We start from the raw sequence: 26,250 nt of genomic DNA, 5'->3' as shown, positions 1-26,250 counted from the left end.
GGAAGGGGCGGGTACGAGGGCGGTGCTGCCTCCTGGAGCCTCGTGGAGGTGAGTGTTGCTGGCTGCTTGGACTTTGCGGCGAGCGGTTCCCTGCGCTGTGGTGCTCTGGATGGGCGGACGGGGCGGAGGACTCCGTGATGTGGGCACCAGGCCGGGGAGAGTCCTGTGTCCGCGGCCGCTTGCACCACAGAACCCGGAGTCCGCACCACTGCTCCGGGGCGGGCGAGTGCAAGGCCGCCGGAACTGCCCGACTTTCCTGGGGTTGAGGGGTGGGAGGTGATGTGCTAGGAGAGTAGGCAAGGGAATAATTTGAGAATGACAAAGTCGGAGGAAGGGAAACAAGAGAAGTTATTTGAAAAATAAGCAGCTGGTTAAAGTAACTGGCTCCCCGTGAATCCCTGCATTTGGCTAACAGCTTAGCCCTTTATAGCCCTGGGTGGTGCATTTGAAAAGGGTAAGTTGAGGATTTCTATGACTTCGAATGAAAAACACGGAAGTGAAGTGCTAGGTAGCAAACTGTTGCAGCAACTTAGTGCTGACAAGCTGGGAATAAAAGTGCTGCGCAGAGAAAAACGGATGCTCTTCAGGGAAACAGTCAAAGGAGATGACAGACATAGAGATGTGTTTAGCGTGGTGATTAGCAGCAGAAAATATGGAGTTAGGTTGGCTATAGTGAAGCATGGCTTTGGCGCTTCCTGGTTGATTTTGAGCTACTTGTTCAGCATCCTTGTCTGTAAAATGGATAAGAATAGTGGCCTCTTCTGTTATTGAAGATAATTTTTGTGCACACGTTTTCAATGTACTAGACACTCTTCTAGTATTTTGCTTCTGCTAATGAAGTTACTGCATGCAGTGTGTTATGCCCAATAAGTCATTTACTGTGCCTTAAGAGCTCTAAACCTTGCTACTATGTTTTTTTTTTTCTTTTTTTTTTTTAATGAGTCAAAGGTTACTAAAGACTCTAAAACCTTAATAGCTGGGGAGATTGTTTTAAAGTAAAATGAGATGAGGGATTTAGGAAGTAAGGTAGTCCTGTAAGGTACTCGAGAGGGGGTGCTCTATGGATGTTTGGAACTCCTCATGGACCTAGACACATGGATCTAGATGTAGAGATGTGGGGGTCCCCGAGCCCCAATGTGCTGTATGCGTTCTCCACTGATAATACTCCAGAAGGGTTTCTAATGAGCGAGTTCAGTAAACTGGAGGAATAAGAATAAATGCAGAATTGTTTTTTTTTTTTTTTTTATTTGAGCTAGGGTGACAGAGACATACATAGCCAAAGCTGTCCCTGGACTTCTTATGGAGCTGAGGGTGGCCTTGAATTTCTGAAGTTGCATCTCTGTTGTCCCAGTGCTGAGATTAAAGGTGTACACTACTGCAGATGGCCCATTTAGCACTGGCGGTCAAACCCAGGAATTGTAGTATGCTAGACAAGCTGAGCTACATTCTTAGCCCTTTGTCTTCATTGGCTTAATCTCAATTCTCATGAGAAAAAAAGTGAAGCTGGATTTATGATCATCTTCGATGCAGCCATTCAGTCTTAGCGGACCGGTTTCAGTGTCAGAATTTTGATAGCGGTTGACAGGGCAAAAGAGAATTGTGTGGCTGCCATGAAGCTTTCGTGTTACATTTTTGTGAGGTGATTGTGACAGTGGAAACTCAGTGTAAACAAAGGAAGGTGTTGCCACTCTTGTGGGTCTGGGGCATCTGAAGTCCTTGACATGACTGTGTTCATGTCAACAGGCCACATTCACCCAGAACTTCCTCTGTTCTACATACAGGATCTGTTGGAATTTGGAGTTCATGGAGTCCAGCTAGGCTGATCCTGAGCTCCAAGGGATCTGTATCTCCGCCTTCTGAGTGCTGGGGTCATATACACATTTCTCTGTGCCTGGCTTTTTGTATGGGTACTAGAGATCATGCTTGTATAGCAAGAACTTTACCATGAACCAAGTTATTACATGCTTTTGACCACATGAGAAATGGTTTGTGTTTGTTAGCCTTCCAAAACCAATGTACTGCAAAAACTGAATTTTGTTTATATTCACAGATTACCTTCCCGGTGGCTTCAGACATCTTAACATGGGGCTTACCAAACAGTATCTCCGATATGTGCCTAGTGCTGTCTTTGGCTTGATTGGCAGCCAAAAAGGTAACATTGTGTTTGTGACACTTCGTGGGGAGAAAGGACGCTATGTGGCAGTGCCCGCCTGCGAACACGTTTTTATCTGGGACTTGAGGAAAGGCGAGAAGGTGAGTCAGAAATGAGGAAGTTGACGCTGACTTTGGTTGGGAAGAGGCCTGACTGACCTGCCTGCGTTAATTTGTGTGTGAGCCCTCCAGTGATTGTGTCCCTTTGCTTCTAGACAGCTAGCACCAAACTCTGCTGGGTTCTAAGACTCTCAGCCCAACAGCTTGCTTCTTAGTTCTCTGTCTGTGTTAACTGTCATAAGCCATTAGTTGTAGCTCTTACTCCTACTTTTGTTTACAAATTCTACTTTTCAAGTTCTGCTTGTGTGCACAGCCAGTCGCATATTAGGATTTCAAAAGGACTGTTATTCCACTGCGTGAGTGGAGTCTTCTTGTATATGCTTTTGACTTCTAGCAGTTGCAGAACTCTGCTTTGACTGTGACTGAGGTTGTTCCTTTTCGCTAAGCACATGGAGGTAGGTATTTAATTCATCCCTGTTTACTGTGTGACTCCTAAGAGGTGAGAGGATGGATAGATTAGGTAAGTAGGTAGGTAGGTAGGTAGGTAGGTAGGTAGGTAGATAGATAGATAGATAGATAGATAGATAGATAGACACATAGATAGACACATAGATAGACACATAGATAGACACATAGATACATAGATAGAAGATAGATACATAGATAGATAGATAGATAGATACATACATACATACATACATACATACATACATAGATACATAGATAGATACATAGACACATAGATAGACACATAGATACATAGATAGATACATAGATAGAAGATAGATAGATAGATAGATAGATAGATAGATAGATACTTGTTGCTACCCAGATAGGTACATAGATAGGTAGGTAGGTAGGTAGGTAGGTAGATAGATAGATACTTGTTGCTACCCAGATAGATAGATAGATAGGTAGGTAGGTAGGTAGGTAGATAGATAGATACATAGATAGAAGATAGATAGATAGATAGATAGATAGATAGATAGATAGATAGATAGGTGTTGCTACCCAGATAGATACATAGATAGATATAGACAGATAGACAGATACTTGTTGCTACCCTTAGCCTCTTGGAATGAAACCACTAGTATGTAGTGCCATGTTGTTGTATTAAAGCCGGGATGGGTTTATATCCCTTTATGAAAATATACTAAAAGTATGGTGACCTATTTCATTGTCTGGATAATTTGCATGTATCTACCAATGTCAAGCTTGAGAGTAAATGAATACCTTTTGAAGATCTCGTTGTCTCTGCTTGTAGATTTTATCATTGTGTATCAGTAACTGTAAATCGTTGGTACTCACTGTGTTACTGAAATCATGCCCACGCTGGTGTCTTCATGCATGCCTCACTCCTCTGCATTGGTTTTTATGATTTCAGATCCTTATCCTTCAGGGGATTAAACAAGAAGTCACTTGCTTGTGTCCTTCCCCAGATGGGCTGCATCTGGCTGTTGGCTACGAGGATGGATCCATCCGAATCTTCAGCCTCCTCAGTGGTGAGGGGAACATAACCTTCAATGGACACAAAGCAGCTGTCACCAGCTTAAAGTACGATCAGCTAGGAGGCAGACTGGCTTCTGGGTCCAAGGTGAGCCTCGGAGACAGTTGTCCCACTGTGTAGAAACAGGTCATCTCATCAGTTGTTCTGTGAACTGGATTCTCAGTGTCCAAGCTAGTGCACAGTTGGGAAAAATAGAGTGAGGAAGATGGGTTTGCATGGGGAGGGAGTATGCTTCTTATTTTCTGGGGAAAAAAAAAAAGTCTGAATAATGAAAGAATAAGACAGGGGTCCTCTGGAACCCATCATATTTTGGAAGAGCTAACCCAAGCTATAAAACAGGGACAGTAAAAGAAAGATGGTAATAATTTGCCAGCGAATTCTGTAAAATTAGTATTATTCCTGTGTTTTTGAAAGTTAATGAGTTAGAGTCAGGCATTCTGGTACTCACCTTTAATCCCAACAGGTAAAAGATAGGGGCACCTACATCTCTGTGAGTCTGAAGCCAGTCAGCCAGGCTATGTCCTCCAGGGATAAATAGTTGAGACCATCTCACAAAGAAAAAGCATTGTTTCCCCAGCATAGAAGAAAGGGAAGTGAGCTGTTTGCAATTGATAGCTACTAGGAGAGGAAAATCAGTTTTCTTCAGTGTAATGACACTAGGTATATCAGCCACACTTTAGGCAGGTCTGGTGCTTGGGTAGTTGAGCAACATAAACCACACTTTGTTTTTGTTTTTATTAAGAAGGGGAAAAGAACATGAAGTCGGGTGGCTGGGAAGGTTACAGGGAAGAATATGATTAAAATATATGAAATTCTCAAAAAATAAAAACACAAAGATTGATAGATTTGAAACATAAATTTAAGACATTAAACTTTTACATTTTAAAAATGTATAAATAGAAAGGGGAAAAGTATTTAATTAAAAAAAGACTATCTTTTAGACTTGTAGTAAACTAAGATATAAAATACAGCTTATAAGAGGTAACACCAATGAAAAAGACACGAGTGAATAGTTTTAAAGCGATGAAGGTGGCCATTATTTTCCACAATTCATGGGAAGAATGAGCATTCGGGGTTGAGATATAGCCCAGCTGCCTAACATATAGCAGTCCCTGACTTTGGTTCCTGGTACCATGTATACTTGTCATATGCCTGTAAACCTAACACTTGGGAGATAGAGGCTGAAGATCAGAAGTTCAGGGTCATTCTCAGCTTCAGAGTGGAATCAAAGCCATCCTGGAATGCATGAGACCACATCTTAAAGAAACAAAAATATCACTAGTGTTCAGAAAAACAAATTAGAGCGGTTATGAAGACCAAGCATTCTTCACTGAAGGAAGGAAACTGTCATTTTCAGAAATGTGATAATACGCAGAGTACACAGGTGGGAAGCTGGTCTTCTCATACATGTCTTTGGTAGTTGTATGGATAGATTCAGTCTGAGGACTGTTTTAATGATGTGAATCTAAACTGTAAAAATAACCATAACCTTTAACCAAGAACATCAGACTGTAGTATTTATATGTCCTAAGACAAATGTACAAGAATTTATGCATGTGAAATGATCCATTTGTGTAAAATATAAAATTTAAACTGTGATACTAGAAATTAGAGCTCAGCAGAATTAACTACCAAAAATGCATTAAATAAGAAGATGGTTATAAAGTGAGCACATAGCATGAATTGTTTTCCTCTTTATTTTGTTTTGTGTTTTTGATGTGGGGTCTTACTGGACTGTCCAGCTTTTCTCCCTTGTAGGTGGGACTACAGGGGCCTGTTGCCATACCTAGAGATTAAGAAGATAGCCCGGAGATCTCATGCATTGACAACTAAAACAATGTCAACCAAAGTTTTTGCTCGTTATTCCTCAGTGAAAGGGTAGGCTGCTGCCTAGTCTGCTTTCCTAGTTGTACAGGACAGTATATGGCCTCTGTCGCGATTGAGTCCCATTATTTGTAGCCTTTGGCCTTTTGTGGTAAAAAGAATGTTTTTTCTTATTTACTTTATCCCTAAGGATACAGATGTTATTATTTGGGATGTGATCAATGAGAGTGGCCTCTACCGTCTCAAAGGACACAAGGATGCTGTCACACACGCTCTGTTCCTACGAGAAAGGAATCTGCTAGTTACAAGGTAAAGATGATGAATTTCAGAGTTTTGAAGAGTTGGCCTCGCTGCTTGTTGCTGCCTGCTGAGCTCATGCATGTGTGTCGGTGTGCTTCCTCTCGGGCTGCCAGCTTTCCCCCCTTCTGCCTCTCAAATGCTAGAGTTTTGCCATGAGTCACAGCATTTTGGAACTTTCTTTTCTGATTCTCTTGTCGAGTGGGCGTTTGTTTTCTAGATCTCTAGAAGGCAGAATGCTAAGCTATGTGTTTAGTTCAGCCTGCCTTTTGAGGGAAAATGTGTTGCAGGCATAATCAACATCTGTTAGGTTAACCATTTGAAAATTTTAATTTTGTTATGTTAAAAGAGATCAAATGTTGTCAGCTTTATATGGCCCAGCCCACTATAACCACTGTCTCTAAGGTGTTCACTCAGGAAAGACTAAGAGCATAAGGTTTGTCAGGCAGTAATTAGAGAAACATTATAGTGGCTTGGGAAGAGCCCCAAACCCTGTCCTAGTGGAGATTTGTTAGGGGAATAAGAACAAACAGGTTTTGAGACAAATGCGAGAAGAGCTTGACCTTGATTCTGCGGAGAACGTCACATTAGTCAACTTTAACAATAGTTACCTCGGTGTTGTGGGATGAGAACTGCAGTGGGCACAGAGACCATGTGAGAAGCTGCTGAATGAGTGCAGGCTGGAGGAGACGTCCAGGATTTTACAGATGTGGATTAGGAGTCCAATTTGAGAGACCCCACAGAGGAGGTGTTTTTCAGTATGGAGAAGCTCATGTGGGTGACAGGGAGCTGGGAGGTCGCAGATGATGCTATGCTAGAGAGCGGCGGTTCTGTAAGTGAGGTGGGCGGAAGGCAGATGGGTCGTGTGTCACTTCTGTGTGCAGGAGGGAGCTCCTTATTTTCACGGGAGAGTTGGGATTCTTCACTTTCCAGGGCAATCAGATAGACTAGCTTCCAACATTCCTGCTGTAATATTCTAAAACAACAAATGAGTTGCTCACACCCCTGTTAGTTTAATGAATCTTCCCAGTAAGATTCCTTTCCGGTTTTTCTTTTAGTGGGAAAGATACTATGGTGAAGTGGTGGGACCTTGATAACCAGCACTGCTTCAAAACAATGGTCGGCCACCGGACTGAGGTACGTGGGGGGCGTAGGCTCCAGAGAAGTGTGACAAAGCAAAAGGCAAAAGATGGTTTCTCCCCTGGCTTTCCTTGGCTCTTCTTACTGCTAATACTGATCTGTGTGCTGTCTTGAGGATAGTGAGGTTTGCTGGGAAGAAGCAGTGGCAGATGTAGCTTTCTGGTCTTATACATGTAAGCCCTTGGTGGCTTACAACCTTTGAGTTCATTATTTTAAACTCACCTATGACTGTTGTATTAGAATTCTCTAGAGGAACAGAACTTATAGAATGAATATATATCTAAGTATGTATACATAAAGGGAATTTATTAGAATGACTTACAGGCTATGGTCCAGCTAGTCTCAACAATGGCTAGCAACCTATAGAATGTTCCAAGAATTAGTTGTTCAGTCCATGAGGCTGGATGGCTCAGCTGATCAGTGAATGCCAGGCTCTTAAAGAAGTAGGCTCTAGTGCCAGTCAAGGGATGGATTTGCCAATGAGAGTGAGAGCAAGCAGGCAAAGAGAGAGCAAGCTTCCTTTTTCCACATCCTTTATATAGACAGCCAGCAGAAAGTGTGGCTAGATTAAATGTGCATCTTCCCACCTCAAAAGATCTGGATTAAATGTGTATCTTCCCACTTTAAGGATCCAGATTAGAAGCAGATCTTTTCATTTCAAATTCTTTAGTTAAGAAAAAAATCCCCGATGGGTAGTGGTGGCACATGCCTTTAATCCTAGAATTTAGGAGGCAGAGGCAAGTGTGTCTCTGAGTTTGAGGCCAGCCTGGTCTGTAGAGCAAGTTCCAGGACTGACTCCATAGCTACTGGGAAACCTTGTCTCAAAAAATAAACAAAAAGGAAAAAAAAAATCCCTCACAGCCTCACAGGTGTGCTCACTCATTTGCGTTAATTCCAGATGTAATCAAGTTGACAAACAAGAATTAGCCACAGCTGTAGAGACATTTAATGATAGGTGAATTGCCTTTCCCAGGCGCATACATAGAGCAAAAGGGTAGTTTTATGCTTACCTGAACAAGATTTATTCAGCCAAGTTCAGAGAATAGTTTAAATATCTTTGCCTCAGCCGGGCGGTGGTGGCGCACGCCTTTAATCCCAGCACTTCGGAGGCAGAGGCACGCGGATCTCTGAGTTCGAGACCAGCCTGGTCGACAAGAGCTAGTTCCAGGACAGGCTCCAAAACCACAGAGAAACCCTGTCTCGAAAAAACAAAAACAACAACAAAAAAATCTTTGCCTCCCTTTATGTCAGGTGAACATACTTGTAATAATGAAGGATTCTTTTTTTTTAAAATGAAGCGATTTTTTAAATATTTATTTATTATGTATACAATATTCCGTCTGTGTGTATGCCTGAAGGCCAGAAGAGGGCACCAGACCTCATCACAGATGGTTGTGAGCCACCATGTGCTTGCTGGGAATTGAACTTAGGACCCTTGGAAGAGCAGGCAATGCTCTTAACCACTGAGCCATCTCTCCAGCCCATGAAGGATTCTAATAAAGGGACTTCTATGAAAATTTATTGGGAATAGTGTTGCTGTGTCTTCACTGTTTAATTCTTGGATTCTAAAGGCTGAGGATTATGAAGTAGACATTAATAAGGCTCCTTTTATTTGCCAGACATTGCCAAAAACAACATGAGACCCTGAATCGTGGATTGTGCTCGGTACTTGTGTAGCTGTTATCTGCACAGGACAGTAGAGAAATCCTAGTAGCACATGAACAGTTTCCCCACTGGGAAAGTGCTTCACTTAGTGGATTGGGAAAGCTCTCCTTAATACACTGTTCCTTAGATTTGAAATGCCAGAGGGACTTCAGTATAGTGAACATACACTTTTGTCACGCTTCATTATGCCACTTGGAGTATTAAAGATTGATCAAGCTGTTTTTTATTCCTAGGTGTGGGGCTTGGTTCTGGTTTCAGAAGAAAAGAGATTAATCACTGGGGCTGCAGACAGTGAGCTGAGAGCCTGGGATATCGCCTATCTGCAGGAGGTAATGACTGTGTTCAAATCATGACCAATTGCATGTTTTCACAGTTCATCTCATTAACATGAATCAGATGAAATAGAAGGAATTCTTACATTGATGGCCTGAAAGTTCTAAACAAGACTTTTCTTCATTGGCATTCTTGCTTTGGTTTATTTAAGCTGAAAAGAGAAGATTTCAGCTTAGCGCTTCTGGTAATAATGTTTAGGTTGTGGCATTTTAGCCTTGTATTCCTGGACCTATGGACATATCGGGGTGGACTTTGGAGGACTTCCTCTTCAAATAACAGTCTCTGTAGGGTGCATGCATTCTTGTACACATATTCTCAGGAGACTTACAGTGGTTCTCAATTTATGTGGGGGTGGGATTGTAAACTTTAGGCTTAGTTGGAGTTAGTGTGTAGCCATACAGCCAGTAGCCATATGATGGGTTTTGTATATCTTAGCCTAGTGTCTGTTTTTCCTGTGTTTAAGGAGAAACTGTAATATACCTTACACTGCCTCCGCCAGAACCAGTACCAGTGGCAAGCTTTCGCTCTAGAATATCTTTTTTCCTACAAAGAGAAAACTTTGAAGTTAAGGAAGAGTTGAGCCATTAGTTTTTAGTACTATTATCTACTCATATGTAGTCCTCATACAATGGAAAGTCAATGGAGATTGTATAATCCATAGTGTTTTGTTGTATATAATGCCAATTTCTAATACATTCTGAAACTTGTCCTGACATTGAAGAAGTTTATCAGAGGTCACCAGTCAAGATGTAAGTCATTCTGAGAGGCTTCTAGGTCATTGGGGTTAAAAGTCATACTTGATACATTGTAACTTTTATTCTTCCATCTTTATAAACTAGATTGATGACCCAGAAGAACCAGAGCCCAAGAAAATCAAAGAGTGTCCTAGAACACAGGACACACCTGAAGCAGAGGATGGTGCTCTTGAGGCAGATGAAGCGTCTGAAGAAGATGTAATCCATTTTGTTTCTTTGGTTGGACTGAGTTAGTCGGGCAAGAAAGGGCAGATTTTAGGTTAACCATCTCCAGTATCATTTTAGGGGATGTTTTGTCACCTGTATATATTAAGTTCATGCCTTTTCAGAGGCTTTAACAGAGCAGACGTTTAACCCCCACGTCCACTTGCTTCCTCTGTAGCGCATCCTGTCCTGCAGAAAAGCTGGCTCCATAATGCGGGAAGGAAGGGACAGAGTTGTGAGCCTGGCTGTGGACAAGACAGGCCGGATTCTTGCGTGCCACGTGAGTACCAGGCTTAGAGAACACTGTTCCTTCTCAATTTTAGTGTTTAATAATTTAGAAAATGGGTCTGGAATGATAGCTCAGTGGTTGAGACTGAGTAACGCACTTGCAGAGGACCCAGGTTTGGATTCCATTGTCCATGTTGGGCTTTTCACAGCCACTTGTGACTCCAGCTTTAGGGCATCTGATCAGACATGTCTGACCTCTGCAGACACCTCCACTCTCTTGCACATACCCACACAAAAACACACACCATATAAAATTTAATTAATTTAATTAAAATGAATGTCTAATGTTCTAGCATAACATTTATAACATGAATGAAAGTAACTACATTTGTTATTATTAAAGACCACTTATTAAAGGCTAGCTTTTCTCATCAATGCTAAAGACGCATGCTCTGACCTTCAAAGAAATACTCAATAGGAAGATGTATTCCCACTTATAGACGAGACAACAAACCCAGAGAGATTAAGTTGTTTGTGATGATCCGGCTAGTAAGGGAAGACACATAAATGTTGCTGTTTAGTTCTTACCGTGTATAAGCTAAATTGTAAACTGCCTGTCTTAGACTCACATTGCCTGCCTTTTGCCTTTCTAGGGAAATGATTCTGTGCTAGAAGTATTTTGTATCCTTTCCAAAGCAGAAGTTCAGAAGAAAATGGATAAGAAGCTGAAAAAAGCTAGAAAGAAAGCAAAGTATGTTTAAAAAAAAAATAGTGATAATAAAACATCCTGGGTAGCCATATATTATAGAAAAACTGACTTTTAATGAAAACACTGGCTTGATTACATATTAGAGCTAAAAACTAGAGAATTTGTGGGGTACTGTTACCACAAGGTTTGAATTTTTGATTCATACTTCTTTATTCCTAACACACTTCTGAGTCATACTAAGACCCTCACAGAAATAGACTGCAGACTCCAGACACACTGGGAATATCTGCGAGTATCAGGGACATGCAGGCAGGTGATTCTGCAGCCTTCTGGCCAACCAGGAGCAGAACCTGAGGACTCCAGGTTCCCTAAGAGACACTGAGACAGTGTCTCAAGTGGAGCATAGTTGAGGAAGACAGACATCCTACATAGGTATCTGGCCTCCACACACTCAAACATACCACAAAAGAGCAAAGAAAGAAAAGAGTCTTCAATGGTTGGTTTATCAGAACACCTCAGTGCAGAGACTTGGGTGACGGAGATCGCAGGAGATGATATGGGCCTGTTGCATTCCCAGTCTGTGTACTAAGGGTGACCAGTGAGCTGTAGTCTGCTCAGTTCTCAAGGTAACCCCGGTGGCCAGGCCACTCCTCCAGCATCATCCGTTTGTTTGTCCCAGGACCAGAGTGTCGGTCGGTAGAGTGAGACTCTCCTGGAAAATTGATAGGTGATACTTCAGGTGTGTTTCCCTTTCTAGGCTGAATACTGACAGTGGGGAGGAGGACCCGGAAACTAGTGTCTCAATGACTCTGCAGGATGAGATCCATCGGGTGGCCAATATCAAGACTTCTTCCAAGATCAAGTAAGTGAAGATTTAGTGTCTTAAGTATTAGAGAGTAATTAGCTACCGAGTATCCCTGGCATGTCATGATATTTGCCAGTGTGTGTGTGTGAATTAAATTTGAAGGTGGTGATCATGTCACATTCATAAGCCCACATGACCATTTTTTTTATTATTATTTATTGATACTTTCAGGCTGCCAAATATGTGTCAAAACTAAGAGTTGAATGCAGATTTTATGTATTTATTTATTTATTACTTTTTTACTTTAAAATCCTTTGCTGTGGGTCTCTGGGATAGTTCAGCAGGTGTAGGGAAAGGTGCTTGCTGCCGTGCCTGACAGCCTTCTTTGGTCCCTGGAGCCCATGTGGGAGAAGAAGAGAACTGGCTCCTTCAAGTTGTCCTGAGCTCCACACGCATGTGGCCCATATACATGTGTACACACATACACACTCAAGTAAAAGCAATAAAAAATTTTAAGGCCTGTGCTCTACTGCTGCTCAATACCCAGAACAGTATTATATCTAAAGTTCTGTATGCACAGTTAAACCGTAGATTGCCATAAGCTTTTCTTAGGAAATGTTGACTTCATGAGCCAAGACAGTAGTAGCTGCAGTGTTTGTGATGACTCTCCCTTGCAGATCCTTTGACCTGATTCATTCACCTCACGGAGAGTTAAAGGCAGTCTTCCTGCTGCAGAATAACCTGGTGGAATTATATTCACTCAATGCATCCCTGCCGACCCCTCAGCCTGTCAGGACAAGCAGGATCACCATTGGAGGCCATCGCAGTGACGTGCGCACTTTGTCATTCAGCTCGGATAACATAGCTATGCTTTCAGCCGCAGCTGATTCCATTAAGATCTGGAACAGGTCTGTGAAATGATTCCTGTACCTCCATTGAGTAGAATTGCCTTTTCTCTGAAATGTTTTTGGTACTCTTGATGATTGGCTTTTATTCTCAAGAACCTAAACACGGTTCAGTTAAAAGATACAATTGGTGCATTTTGGCATTGGTCTATGGAGCTTCTATCAGATTTTGGTGTGGAGCTGGTGAGACTGCTCAGCAGGTAAAAGTACTTGGCACTAAGGACCTGAGTTTGATCTCTGGAAAGTGGGAAGTAAGAACTAGCTCTTGCAAGTCGTCTTCTGTGTGTGTGTGTGTGTGTGTGTCTGCGTGCGTGTGTGTGTGCCTGCTCCTCTCCATGAATACAATGGAAAAATCAAATTAAAAAAATTAAATTTGGAGTAAAATAAACCAAGGTTTTCCTTCCTTTGAAGCTTTGGCTGCATTTGGCTAGAAGGAAGCATGCAGCCAGTGTTCCTTTGTATCTGAGTCTACATACTACCAGAAGTCTCTCTCACACTCTGTCCTCTCCTTCACTGTCTGACCTTCCTCCTTTCCCTCAGACCTCGGGTAATTCAAATACTCTAATACTGATGGTTTTGCTTCCTAGTTCACCATCTAGAATCGTATTCCATGTGCTCTCATAGAATGTTAATTTAGCTAATTTAGTGAATCTCTGCCAATTACGTTTGTCTATGTCCATATATAGTAAACAGGAAGTACGTGAGGCCATGACAGGTATAAGAGAGCATACTCTTTTTACAGAACCCCCCTCTCCCCTAGGCGGGGTTTCTCTCTGTAATAGTCCTAGCTGTCCTGGAACTCACTCCATAGACCAGGCTGGCCTTGAACTCAGAGATCTGCCTGCCTCTACCTCAGGAGTGCTGGGGTTAAAGAAGTGTACCACCACTGCTCAGCCTTACAGAAAAATTTTTATATAGACTATACTAAGTATAAAAATCAGTAACAAGTTGGGTGTGGTGGTACACGCCTTTAATCCTAGCACTCAGGAGGCAGAGGCTGATGGATCTCAGTGAACTGAAGGTCAGCCTGGTCTACATAGCGAGTTCCAGGACAGCAAGGGTCATTACACAGAGAAACCATGCCTCAAAAAAACCAAAGCAAACCAGTAAGTTATTAACAGTGTTCTATGCTGTACGCAATGTGATGCAGTTTACATTAATTTCATCTCAGGTTTGCATATATCAGCTTCAGTAAAAAATGTAAGTACCACACAATACAGTGGCAAAAAAGTTGTTTTTAAAGATTTGTTTTTATTTTATAAGTGTTTGTGCATGCCTGGAGCCCATTGGCGTCAGAAGAGGGCATTGGGTATTTGTATACCCTGGAACCTGATAACAAAACAGTCGTGAGCTGCCATGTGAGTAATGGGAATCAAACCCGGGTTCTCTGGAAGAGCAGCAAGTGCTCTTAACCACTGAGCCATTTTCTACTCCATTATAGTCTTAACAGGACTTCCGAGTATGTGGTGTGTCGTTGACAAAAACATTGCAAAGAGGTGTATGTCTGTCTACATTTGCTGATTGAATAAATGTTAACATTCTATTAAATGAATTTGTGTACTGGAGTTAGAGCTCAGCAGTTAACAGCACTGGCTTCCTTTACAGAGGACCTGGGTTCAATTCCCAGCACCTACAATGTAACTCACAACCATTTGTAACTCTAGTTCCAGGCGATCTGACACTCTCTTCTGGCCTCTGAGGGCACTACATGTCTGTGGTACACAGACATCCATGCAGGCTAAATATGCATGTACATAAATTAAGAGTAATGATAATAAAATTAATTTTTAGATATTGGTAAAGACAAGACATTTCAACCTGAAACTCTAAGCTCTTCTCTCCTAGGCCTTGGAGACTGGGCTCTATGGAACCCAGCCAATACCTTGCTTTCCTCTGCTTTTGTATGGTCTCTTTTGTGACTAAGATGAATGTGAGCCAAGAGTTAGACTTGTCTTCTGTCATGTCAATCTCTATGTGTGGCTCGGTGCACTGAAACACGTACTTCTAAGGTGGGAAACATTGCTTTATCATGAATTCCATGCCCCTTCTTTCCCGCAGGTCTACCCTGCAGTGTATCCGCACAATGCCTTGTGAATATGCCCTCTGCTCCTTCTTCGTTCCTGGTGACAGGCAGGTGGTCATAGGAACAAAGGTAAAGCTGGGGCTTCTTTGTCAGCAGCTCAAAAGATGTTCAAGAAGTTGGGTTTTTTTTTTTAGAACATGTTGATAATTAATTTATTAGAGGTAGATAATAGTTTATTGAACTTTTGGGGGTTTTTACAACTTTACTTTCTTGTTTAAAAAAAATCAAATCATCTGTCAAATTATAAAAAAAGGCATTAAAGTCAATGAGGTAACTGCCATCAGCATTTTGATGATTATCCTGACATGCATCTTATGAATGTATATAATTATGTTTAATTGATGGTAAGCTATATTAGTTGTAAATAATAAACTAAATATATTATCAAGTTTGACAGAACATGGTACTCTAAAGCCATGACATCCTGACCAGGTCTTCATTCTTAGATTATTGTCAGTTTGGGACAGCCATGATAAGACATGGATTTGGATTCAGATTGTCTTCCAAACCTCTCAGAGAATGCTGCTTCACCTGTATAGCAATGATGACATGGCAGGGCCCCAAATTCCAGCACTTAGTCTCTTTGCAACCTTTGAAAGGTTCCTTTAGCCCTGTTAGCCTTGCTTTGGAGTGCACACAAACAGACTGGTCCCAGCGGAAGCAAGTAGTGAGAGTAGAATGGAATAAGGATTTAGGGTCATGTGTTGGTCTTGAGACAGAGATTTTCTTTGTAGCCCAGGCTGCCTCAAACTTATGATTCTCCTATCTTAGCTTCCAAGTGCAATGACTGGATTCAGTTGTGGGGTGTTTTGAGAAGTTTTTTAAAGCCGGGCGTTGGTGGCACACATCTTTAATCTCAGAACTCAGGAGGCAGAGGCAGGTGGATCTCTGTGAGTTCTAGGCCAACCTGGTCTACATGAGCAAGTTCCAGGACAGGCTCCAAAGCTACAGAGAAACCCTGTCCTCAAAAAAACAAAAAGAAATAAAGGAAGGTTTCCGTTTGAATGTGTCTCTAGCCATGGTGTTTCCCTTTTGAAATGTGGAACCAGTGAAAGCATCAGAGTCAAGAACTATAAGGTTGTACTTTCCATAGCTGTGTATGAAGGCAGTTCAGCCAACATTAACTCCATGTTTCAGTGGGTAGCAGTCTGTCTTCAGATAAAGAATACAGACAGTATTTAGACAGGATCCATTTTCTGAGCAGTTGATCTGAGTTGTTGTTGCTTTTCTAAACTCTGCGGGCACGAATCATGAAGTTTGTAGATGTACTCTTTACAGCTCTGTTCCCTTTCCTAGACTGGAAATCTGCAGCTTTTTGACCTGGCCTCGGGCAATCTCCTGGAGACAGTTGCTGCCCATGATGGAGCTCTGTGGTCCATGTCTCTTTCTCCAGATCAGGTAAGTGCAGTGGACTTTACAGTCCTAGGCCTCAGCACTTGGGCTGCACTGTCTAGTGTTGCCTCAGAAGGCTCACCTGTGTGTCTGATCTTTAGATTTCACAGAGATGTCATTTCACACCTGTAGTGTGAGTAGCTTCCATTGCAAAACTGAGTAGTATAGCTGTTGATTCTCAGTAGCGTGGCTTATTTTTAAACAGTGGTTTGTGGTACTTTACAGAGGGAAACATTTTCTGAACACATACAGAGGATGAAGTATACTTTGCCCTTCCCGCTTTAGTCCAGCAATGACTAGAGAAATTATTTAGCAAATATTTGAGCCTGGTAGCTCAGTATAAGTGCTTGCGTTCCTAGTGCTTCCTCACCCGGAAAACTGCATGTTGAGCCTAGTCCAGGTGCCGCTCTGACGCTTTGAGTTTGGTGGTCTTAGGTTCTTTTTTTCTTCTTCTCTTTGATGATACTTTGGCATTTATCCAAATATTCTCAATGATAGCAATTCTTTATCCACTGAAAGTATGTATTTTTGGAAAAAGTAAATACAGAGTTTAATGTAGCCACTGTCTGTTAGGATAATGTACATGTGGATATGTGTGGTATGAGATGGGACAGCAGAGACTGCAGTTGATTTTTCTGAATTTGGAAAACCCTTGCAAAGGTGCTTAAAGCAGAGACATTGCAAGAATAGTGCGTATGATTCTGAGGTGAACACTGGAAATGGACTACTCACTTGATACATATGTATTAAACTAATCTTACTGCTTTGTAGCAAATTCGTTTGGCTTCTCTCTTAGGTGAAGTTGAAAATATAAAAATAAAAGAAACTCCATCATATTTCTTAAAGGCTTTTCTTAATGATGGTAACAAGATGCTACCTAGGACTTCAGCGATCACACCTGTCAGTGTTAGTCAGGGCTGGAATTCTCAAATGAGGTCTGGCAGTGCCCCAGTGGAGCAGTGGGGCGTGGGTACACTTTTCTTCATTCTTGTCATCCTCCGTTAAGTAAAGAGAGTTTGAGGCTCTTTTGATGTTTGCTCAGCAGAGTTTTTGGGCTAAACTGGTTTTTAACTGACATGTCATTTAATTTTCAGCGTGGCTTTGTGACAGGTGGTGCTGATAAAACTGTCAAATTCTGGGACTTTGAGCTGGTGACAGACAAAAACAGTGCCCAGAAGAGGTGAGCGGACATTTGTGTGGGGCTTTGGAATGAAGAGAGAGATGTCATTGTGTGTCTCTGGGTCAGGTTTGGAACTGTGTCTGTGGAGTTCTCATCTGTCACTTCTTCCTTGCTGCTGTCTGGGTAGACTTTCTGTGAAGCACACCCGAACCCTGCAGCTAGACGAGGATGTCTTGTGTGTCAGTTACTCCCCCAATCAAAAGCTGTTGGCTGTGTCGCTGCTGGACTGCACTGTGAAGGTTTTCTATGTTGACACTTTAAAGGTACGGTGGTTCTGGCTGGGAATCGTCTTTCTGTGTGACCTTGGAATTTGGGATGCTCTAATGTGGCTGTTTTGTTTTAGTCAATTTTTATTGTGTTACACTTTCTTATTATCTCTTAGATGTCTGTTCTTCTCTATTGAGAGACAGAAGGGGAGTGGATCTGCATGGTAGGAGAAACTAATCAGGATATTATGTGAGAAAAGAATCTATTTTTAGTATAAGGGGGAAAAGTTGGACGATACCCAGCAATAGTATATTTCTAAAAATATGTTTATCAGAACAACTTAAGGGTATTAGAGACACCAATTGTGTTACAGAGTTTGTCGTTTTGTTTAAAACAAGCACTAGTTCACGTGTTCAGAAGATCTGTAGACAGAAATCCCTGTCCTGTCATAGCTAACAGCTTTAAGTTCTGCTAATGAGTCCCATACCCAAAGTCTCAGAACTGCATTGGCCTCAGAATAATTGTCTCAGAGATACTGTGTGGGCAGACTCTGAGGTGTAAGTTTTGGGGAACCTGACTTCTTTCACTGGGCTTTAGTGTTCATGACAAGTACATGTAAGGTCTGCATGTTCACACATGTGATCTTAGCAAGTACATGTAGGGTCTGCTTGTAGACATTAGTGTTCATGACAAGCACATGTAGGGTCTGCATGTAGACATTAGTGTTCATGACAAGTACATGTAGTGTCTGCATGTAGACACATGCGATCTTAGCAAGCAGCCCAGAAATGTGTTTAGCATTATAAATTTATATTTGGCTCCATGTGTAACAGCTTGTATTTTGTAGACAAATGAGAGTGATTTCTATTCTTTCTTTATGTTTAGTTTTTTCTCTCACTGTATGGACACAAACTGCCTGTTATATGCATGGACATCTCCCATGTAAGTAAAGTTTGTGGGTTGTCTTCTCCAAACTAGATGCTTCTCTCAATTCTCAGTGTGCTACTTGGTTGTTCAGCACTTGCACCATTCTGTTGAGTTCATTACCCTTCTTCCAAAAAGTCACAGGTCTGTATTCCAGTCATAGCATAAACACTATCTAAGTCCTTGAAAATAGCCATTGTGACTCTGGCAGGTTGCTGCTTTAAATTCCACTATTGGGAGGCTATCCTAAAGCACGTGGCTTTACAGCCAGCGTCCCTTTGCTGTAGGATGACACTGGTGAGGATTCGAATATTGAGGTATTCTGCTCTGTATAAATAGTCTGTCGCATTTCCCCCAATGACTACAAGTGAGAATGTGTATTTGAAAAGTGGCTGCTTTGCACCAAAAGGGAACTAATGGAGCCCATAGCTGTAAGATCCTTGTATTAACGCAGCCACTTGAACCTAAGCATGAGAGAATAGTGGTGGGGTGTGGGATAGAAGGCTCGGTCATAAACCTTCTAGTAGGGTTTTTTCCAGCCTCATTTTCTCTTTACTTTTCCTGCTCTCTCCACAAATCTCATTTCAGAGATGAGAGCCCACCCTTTCTTATTTAACTGAATGAAGAGATAACTGACATTAAGCACAGCACTGTTGCATTCTCCTGTGACAGGGTCAGAGTTCATACCAAGCTCTAAAGGTCCAGGCACGGTATTCTGGGTAAAGAAAATTCTTGCCCTATTTTAATATTTTTAAAGAAATTAGTTAAATGTTCTGTTTAGTTTTTGTCTAGTTTAATGAAACATTAAATAATATGTTGTTTCTGTGCCCTAGGATGGAGCGCTAATAGCAACTGGCTCTGCTGATAGAAATGTCAAAATCTGGGGTCTGGACTTTGGAGACTGCCACAGGTCTCTCTTCGCTCACGATGATAGGTGCGTGTAGTCTTGGGAAAGGATCTATTGATGGTCTCAGGTAGTGATAAACTGAAAGTCCCAGGGAATAGGCATTCCCAGCTACTGTAAGCGTGCCTAGCTTACTAGCCTGGCATTCCTGACACCTACCTCTTTCCACTCTTAGTGTGATGCACCTACGGTTTGTACCTAAGTCTCACCTCTTCTTCACCGCTGGGAAGGACCGCAAGATCAAGCAGTGGGATGCAGACAAGTTTGAGCACATCCAAACGCTGGAGGTAGCCCTCGCCTGCTGTGCCTGACCAGTGCTTTCAGAACTGTCTGTGCAAACGCTTACAGTGCCACTAGCATAAGCAGGTAGTAAATAAGTAAGTTGTAATTCCTTGCGTCGGTTTGGTTTTCCATTGTCCAGGGGCACCACCAGGAAATATGGTGCTTGGCTGTCAGCCCCAGTGGAGACTACGTTGTATCAGCATCTCATGACAAGTCTCTGAGACTCTGGGAGAGAACGAGGGAGCCTCTTATTCTTGAGGAAGAAAGGGAAATGGTAAGACCTTTAAGTTTGTTCTCAGGTCTGGTGAGAGTAGCTTATAGACCGTCCCCGCTGAAGTTTTCTGTCCAGTGCAGTCATGCTCACACAGGAGGTGTTTACAAGGCCAGAGCCAGCCGTTCCCGAAGCCAGGTTGACACAGGTGCCATTAGTGTCCTGATGCTCTGAAAGAAGCCCTTTCCACTGTTTCCTTCGCTCTGCAGAATCATATAACTTCTGTGTGTCTCTTGGCAGCAAAGGGAAGCAGAGTATGAAGAGAGTGTGGCCAAAGAAGACCAGCCAGCAGTAAGTGAACCTTTTGGGGATACTGGAGTTGCTTAATTTCAAGAACTTATAATGAGAGAGGAATTGAGATTAGATGCCAGAGGCCCTGCCAGCTAATGCAATGTTTGATTCAGTTATAAAGTCAGTTCTGTGGCCAGCTTGTATGAAGATTCTCGTCATTATGCCTTCTTCTTTTTGGAATGAAACTTTATAAGAAATTATAATTATTGAGCAAAACAAAAATTTAGATAAAAAAGATTGAGAAATTGGATTCTTTATGAACATAGCAGGATAATGCTAATGATGACACAAATAAAACATTTAATATTGTGCCTGTCCTCAGTGGGGGATAGTGACTGTGGCATTTTTGTAAAACAATACCCATCTTGTTATTTCTTTGTTTCTGGCAGGTTCCAGGAGAGACTCAAGGTGACAGTTACTTCACTGGGAAGAAAACGATTGAAACAGTCAAAGCAGTAAGTTGGCAGACCGCTGTATCATCTTGTTAAGAGGATTCTGACTTTTTAGTAAAAGCCTTACCCTATGCCAGCCTTATAGCCCTGTGTGGCACAAAGGCACCGATCATCGCCTTTGTTTGATGCCCTTGATCTAGCATCTGACCAGGGCGTGGCTCTTGGTGAGGAAAGCGCGTCTCCTCCTGAGAGTACACCTTCGGTGTTCCCAGGAGCTGCTCTGGTGTGTCCCGCCCAGTGTGGTCTCATCTGAGCCTGGTATTTTGTCTCTTTCTTACAAATTAAAAATAAGGAAAAATACTGAGACCTGAATGCTGTGTTGCACTCTAACTGGCATGTCTTTATTAAGCCAATTCTGGCTATCACTAGCCAGGCCTTCCCGTTTCTGAGTCTTGGGCTGATGGGTGTGTGTTGGAATGATCTTTTCCTTTGCCATCTTCTATGTAGGCTGAGAGGATCATGGAAGCCATCGAGTTGTACCGAGAAGAAACTGCAAAAATAAAAGAACATAGAGCCATTTGTAGAGCAGCGGGGAAAGAGGTGAGCCTGTCCAGCAAGTTATGCACTAGGGAATCTTTACAAAGGAATTCTGAAGGTCATTTCAGATTTAACTGTAATTCACATATTAAAAGAAGTAGAGGAACTATGGGAGCAAAGAGGCTTCTGTATAAACAAGGAAGGATAGGAAATAACAGACCAAGGTGATGAGTATAAATGTGTGTTCATACATGAGTTTGCAGAACAGGATATCGGCTTCAGATTGTTAGATAAAATGCACTCATTCATCCATCCATTCAGAACTGCAAGGCATGATTTCTTTTTTGGTATTCCTTCTGGTGTTTGGGTCTTTTCCAAAGTTTTAAGATACCACTAATGTTCCATCTGCAACAAACTTTGTCAAATCCTATTTTTAATGACTTGGGCTTAATAACTTCTTCATAGGTTCCTCTTCCTGTCAACCCCATCCTGATGGCTTATGGCAATATTTCGGTGAGTACAATGTCTGTTTCTCTCCTTAGTGGTTCAAGGGTTAACTTCAGGTACATGAAAGGCATTGTGATTTGGGGGTAGATGCCCTAGGAAGCCTTTTGTCTCCAAAAGTCTTTCCTGCATCTTGGTGTCTTCTAAAATAGCTCGTGTCTCAGAGGGCTACTAATGAAGCCAGCTTCCCCAGGAGGTGTGTGTTAACACTAGCCCACCTCTTCCCCAGGAGGTGTGTGGTACACCAGCCCACCTCTTTCCCAGGAGGTGTGTGGTACACCAGCCAGCCTCTTCCCCAGGAGGTGTGTGTTAAACCAGCCCGCCTCTTCCACCTTTAGTGCTTCCTTATGCTCAGAATCACGACCTCTGAAGAGGTGTTCGTTTAAATGAACTCAGACATAAATCTTTAGAGGACCAGTTGAAAAAGGGAGGAGCTGTAACAGGAGAATATGTCTATCTAGGAGTTGTTAATTGTTGGCTATTTTACTTTCATGTCTCATTCATTACAATAATCTTAGAAGATCTTCATGGTATAGATATGAAATGGTCCTAGCTTACAAGGAAGTACAGTCAATAAAGGAAATAACTTAATTATAACCCCAAATCTGGCTAACTCCAAGCCCACACAGCCCTGCCGTGTTAGGCCTTGGTGGAAAGCACGAGAGATTCACTAATGCTGCTGTCCTTCCTTCGTAGCCTTCAGCGTATGTGTTAGAGATCATTAAAGGGGTCAAGTCTAGGTAAGTCCCTGTGCTGTTGGACCTCGCCAAGATAGTCATGGGTGTCTGAGAGGGGAGATGTTGGAGCTGATACTCATCTTCCTTTTCATTTTGTCAAAAATTTAATGGAAAGCAATTCATTCTAATAACATTTTTAGGGGGCTGAAGAGATGGCTCACAACCACCGGTAATGAAATCTAGTGCCCTCTTCTGGGCTGCAGGGACACATGCAGGCAGAACACTGTATGCATAATAAATAAATAAATAAATCTTTTTTTTTAAATACATTTTTAAGTATAAAAAATCAGGAAGCTCCTGAAGTATGAAGGATATTTTAAAGGACAAATGTTATAGGTAATAAAATAGTAAAGAATCAATCAGATGCCACCTCAGAACCTGTTCTGTTGTGTATTTTTTTCCATTTAGTTTGTGTGCATACACAATTGGAATCGTAAACGTACTAGCGAGTTGGGCCACTCATGCTCCAGGGAGTCACTGTATAGGTTTGTGTCTTATTCTTGTTCACATAGGCCTTGAACATTTGTTCGCATTATTAATATTTTTCAAAAACACATGGGATTATTGAGCATTTCCTGCAGTACAAGGAAGTATCATTGTTTGCTGCATTTCTTTTGCTATTATCAATGATGCCTCAACAAACAAGTTTATATATGTGTCTGTGCTCTTATTAAATATTTTAATACCCTTTTAACATATTCATTTGATTAAAAGTTACAGTCAACAAGTATGTAAAGTTTCAGTTGGTCTTCTTTCTTTGTGTTCTGAGGTAATCATTCTGATTGGTTCTTAGAATTTGAGATACTGAAGTTTATTTTCCTAAATTGCACATGTAACTCTTATAAAAAAGAAATAGAGATGTCTGAGGATAATACTGCACTTTCACTAAAGGAGTGTAAAAGGAACTTGATAATGGAGTGCAGTAACCCATTCCAGGATGGGAGGGTTCTGTTCTGAAGGGCGAGAGTTCTTAAGTTAAGGAAGAAATTTCCTATCCAAACTGAAATCCTCTTGAGATTTCTGACTGGAGTTGACATGGTACTGGAACTTGTTTTAGAAGAAACAAAATTAAAATGGTGTGTGAATCACTCAGTTGCACAGTCATCATTATAAACTCTAAAGCCTTGAAATACAGATACACACACATACTGTACATCCATATACATGAAATATGGATGCACACACATACTGTACATCCATATACATGCAGCCAATATATGCATAGAGTATTCACACACTATATGTATATATATATATGTGTGTGTGTGTGTGTGTGTATACACATACAATACATAAATTCAGTGTAACAGTATGTGTATCGTGAGAGAAGCATCATGAAGTTGGAATATTATGGAATTTTTTACATGGCTTTGTGAACAATTTTTCTGTAATACTTATATTTTCCTCATTATTCAGGGACTAAAATACTACCTAAACAGATGAAATATTACATATGAAAGATGTTTAGGAGAATCATTTTGAGTGTAGGTGAATATTGAATTCTGAATGGATAGAATCTACTCGAATATAAAAGCAGGAAAAACAGTAAAGGGAAAAATGAGTAGCTGATGGTCTAAGGAGTGTGGTGTTTTGTTTTCCCCAGTGAGCTGGAAGAGGCTCTGCTTGTGCTGCCCTTCTCCTATGTCCCCGACATTCTCAGGCTACTCAACGAGTTCATCCAGATGGGCACGGACATCGAGCTTCTGTGCCGCTGTCTCTTTTTTCTCCTCAGGTAACGTTTTCACAAATACTGTCTGTTCAGCTAAACTACTTCTGGTCTGGGCTAGCTGAAGCTTGCACTGCTTGGAGATTAAAAATTCCATGTTTCAGTATCAGACTGTTACAAAATAGCGCTTACCTTTGGGTGGTCATTCTTGCCTTTAAAACAAGGATCGCAGTGACCCACTTTACAAAGTCACATGTCTTGGTGAACCTAAGCTGCAGCTCAGGATGCGGTCTACAGTGATGCTAGGTAGCTTGTTCCCTTGCCAGTTTACTCCATTCATTTTGCTTTTTAACTGTTGAGCTTAAGCTGAGCTTTGTGCTCACAACATTTAAAGAGTAGCCGAATAATTTCTCTAGGTGTCTGCAGGCACAAATGGAAATGGAGGGGACACAGGAAGGGGAACTAAGGGACTTACAAATGTTAAACAGGTACTTGGTGAAATGACTTAAGCTTGTTTTGAGACAGGATCTCGCTGTATTTCCCTGCCTGCCATGGAACATGTAGACCAGGCTGGCCTCAGTTTTGCCTGCCTCTGCATTCTGAAGGCTAGGATTGCAGGTATATGCCACCGTAGCTGGCCTTGTTAGGTTGTTTTGAGGCAGGATTTCAGTCTAGCCGAGGCTGACCTTGGACTCACTGTATAGCCTGAGCTGGCCAAATTAACAGCCCTCTTGTCTCAATGCCAGGATTAAAATGATGATGATCTACCATGCTCAGCTTTTTCCATGAGTGCTAAGCTTAGAACTCAGGCCCTCATGCTTATATGGGAAACACCTTACTCACTGAGCTCTCTCCAATCCCATGTTAGTTAGCATTGTTTTTTAGATTCCATCTTGTCTCTAGAGATTTCCATTGTTGGGATTTCTCTGGTTGTGTGGTAGGTTTCTGAGAAAAGATGTGTATGTATTATCAGGTTTAATATAGTATTTTTCAAATTATCAGACTGAATGGCGGGAAACTTAGGTGATTTTTGTTATTGTTTTTGTTGGTTGGGTTTGTTAGAAGCCTGTGTTTTACTCTCATAATGGTGAATTGGATCTATATCTTGTCATCTGTGTACTGTTTCTAGGGGGCTGGTAGGGCTATGTCCTCTCTGCTGCATGACTGTTTTCTTTTAGGATTCACTTTGGCCAGATCACCAGCAACCAGATGCTCGTGCCTGTAATAGAGAAACTAAAGGAAACAACTATTTCAAAAGTCAGGCAAGTCCAGGTAAGCGTCTGTCACAGACATGTGCCCTAAAGGTGCCGTATGCTAGGCCCTGTCTGTCACAACACCAAACAGATATAACCCTGTACTTAGGGTTACTTTCTGTATTAGTACAAACAGAATTTTTAAAACACTAATAGCAAGAGTCCTTAGAGGGGGCTGGAGAGATGGCTCAGTGGTTAAGAGCATTGCCTGCTCTTCCAAAGGTCATGAGTTCAATTCCCAGCAACCACATGATGGCTCACAACCATCTGTAATGAGGTCTGGTGCCCTCTTCTGGCCTGCAGACACACATACATACAGACTATTGTATACATAATAAATAAAAAAAAAAAAAAAAAAAAAAAGAGTCCTTAGAGAGGGGAAGAACTTCAACACATCCTCAAAAGCCTCTTGCTTTAACAAAACAGCAAAGAATTTCATTTCCTTTCTGTGTTCCTCGCTAGGATGTCATTGGCTTCAACATGGCGGGTCTTGATTATCTCAAGAGAGAGTGTGAAGCAAAGAGTGAAATTACATTTTTTGCTGAAGCTACTGGTCTCTTGGAAGAGAAGAAGAGGAAACGAAGAAACAGGAGGAAGATGATTTTAACGCTGACTTAGAAACTGAAAGGCTCTGGGTTTTCCTGCTTCCCCTAAACTTAAAGGAACATGTAAACTAAGCTGTGGTGGAGTTGGCATCTTAAAAATACCAAAAACGATTGTGTTGTACATCTTCAGCTTCAGCTGTCAGCTTGAGCTGAGGAAATCCAACATGGCTGTGTGTTCTGGCCCCCATCGTTTGGACTGGGCAGATTTATTTTAAAAATCTGTGTTCTTCAGAATTGAGCCTTTATATTGTAACAAAGAGCAAAAGAATAATTTTTTGATTGTGTATTTGGTTTATTTGAATTGAAATAGGCATTTCAGAAGTGTCTCATATTTATGGCAGAGTATTTGTATCAGAGCTTTTCCATTTAAGATAATCATGTTTATTGTTGTCCACTAACTGAAGAACCATGAACTAATAAAATAGCTTTTTCATTACAA

The 26,250-nt window shown here is 41.6% G+C and overlaps 1 protein-coding gene across 2 annotated transcripts; it reads left to right on the top strand.

The window, feature by feature from the left end:
• Positions 1-10: 10 nt before the first annotated feature.
• On the top strand, positions 11-26,250 carry Wdr3 (WD repeat domain 3). 2 transcript variants are annotated; one of them, XM_057793695.1, is made up of 27 exons: positions 11-48; positions 2,051-2,253; positions 3,596-3,805; positions 5,733-5,851; positions 6,898-6,976; positions 8,878-8,973; positions 9,817-9,930; positions 10,115-10,216; positions 10,818-10,915; positions 11,631-11,735; positions 12,356-12,586; positions 14,642-14,735; positions 15,963-16,064; positions 17,153-17,238; positions 17,366-17,501; positions 18,331-18,387; positions 19,203-19,303; positions 19,449-19,560; positions 19,695-19,829; positions 20,067-20,117; positions 20,507-20,572; positions 21,017-21,109; positions 21,512-21,559; positions 22,247-22,290; positions 23,891-24,019; positions 25,132-25,225; positions 25,669-26,250. In XM_057793695.1, the coding sequence occupies exons 2-27, from the start codon at positions 2,083-2,085 to the stop codon at positions 25,822-25,824; spliced, it is 2,829 nt and encodes a 942-aa protein (XP_057649678.1). In that variant the 5' UTR covers positions 11-48; positions 2,051-2,082; the 3' UTR covers positions 25,825-26,250. The 2 variants fall into 2 exon arrangements, with proteins under 2 accessions (XP_057649678.1, XP_057649677.1); XM_057793694.1 differs by lacking the exon at positions 11-48 and adding an exon at positions 289-454.

This window comes from Chionomys nivalis, chromosome 18 (assembly GCF_950005125.1).
Source record: "Chionomys nivalis chromosome 18, mChiNiv1.1, whole genome shotgun sequence".
In the NCBI taxonomy this organism is placed as follows: Eukaryota; Metazoa; Chordata; class Mammalia; order Rodentia; family Cricetidae; genus Chionomys; species Chionomys nivalis.
This window is presented reverse-complemented; position numbering and strand designations above follow the sequence as displayed.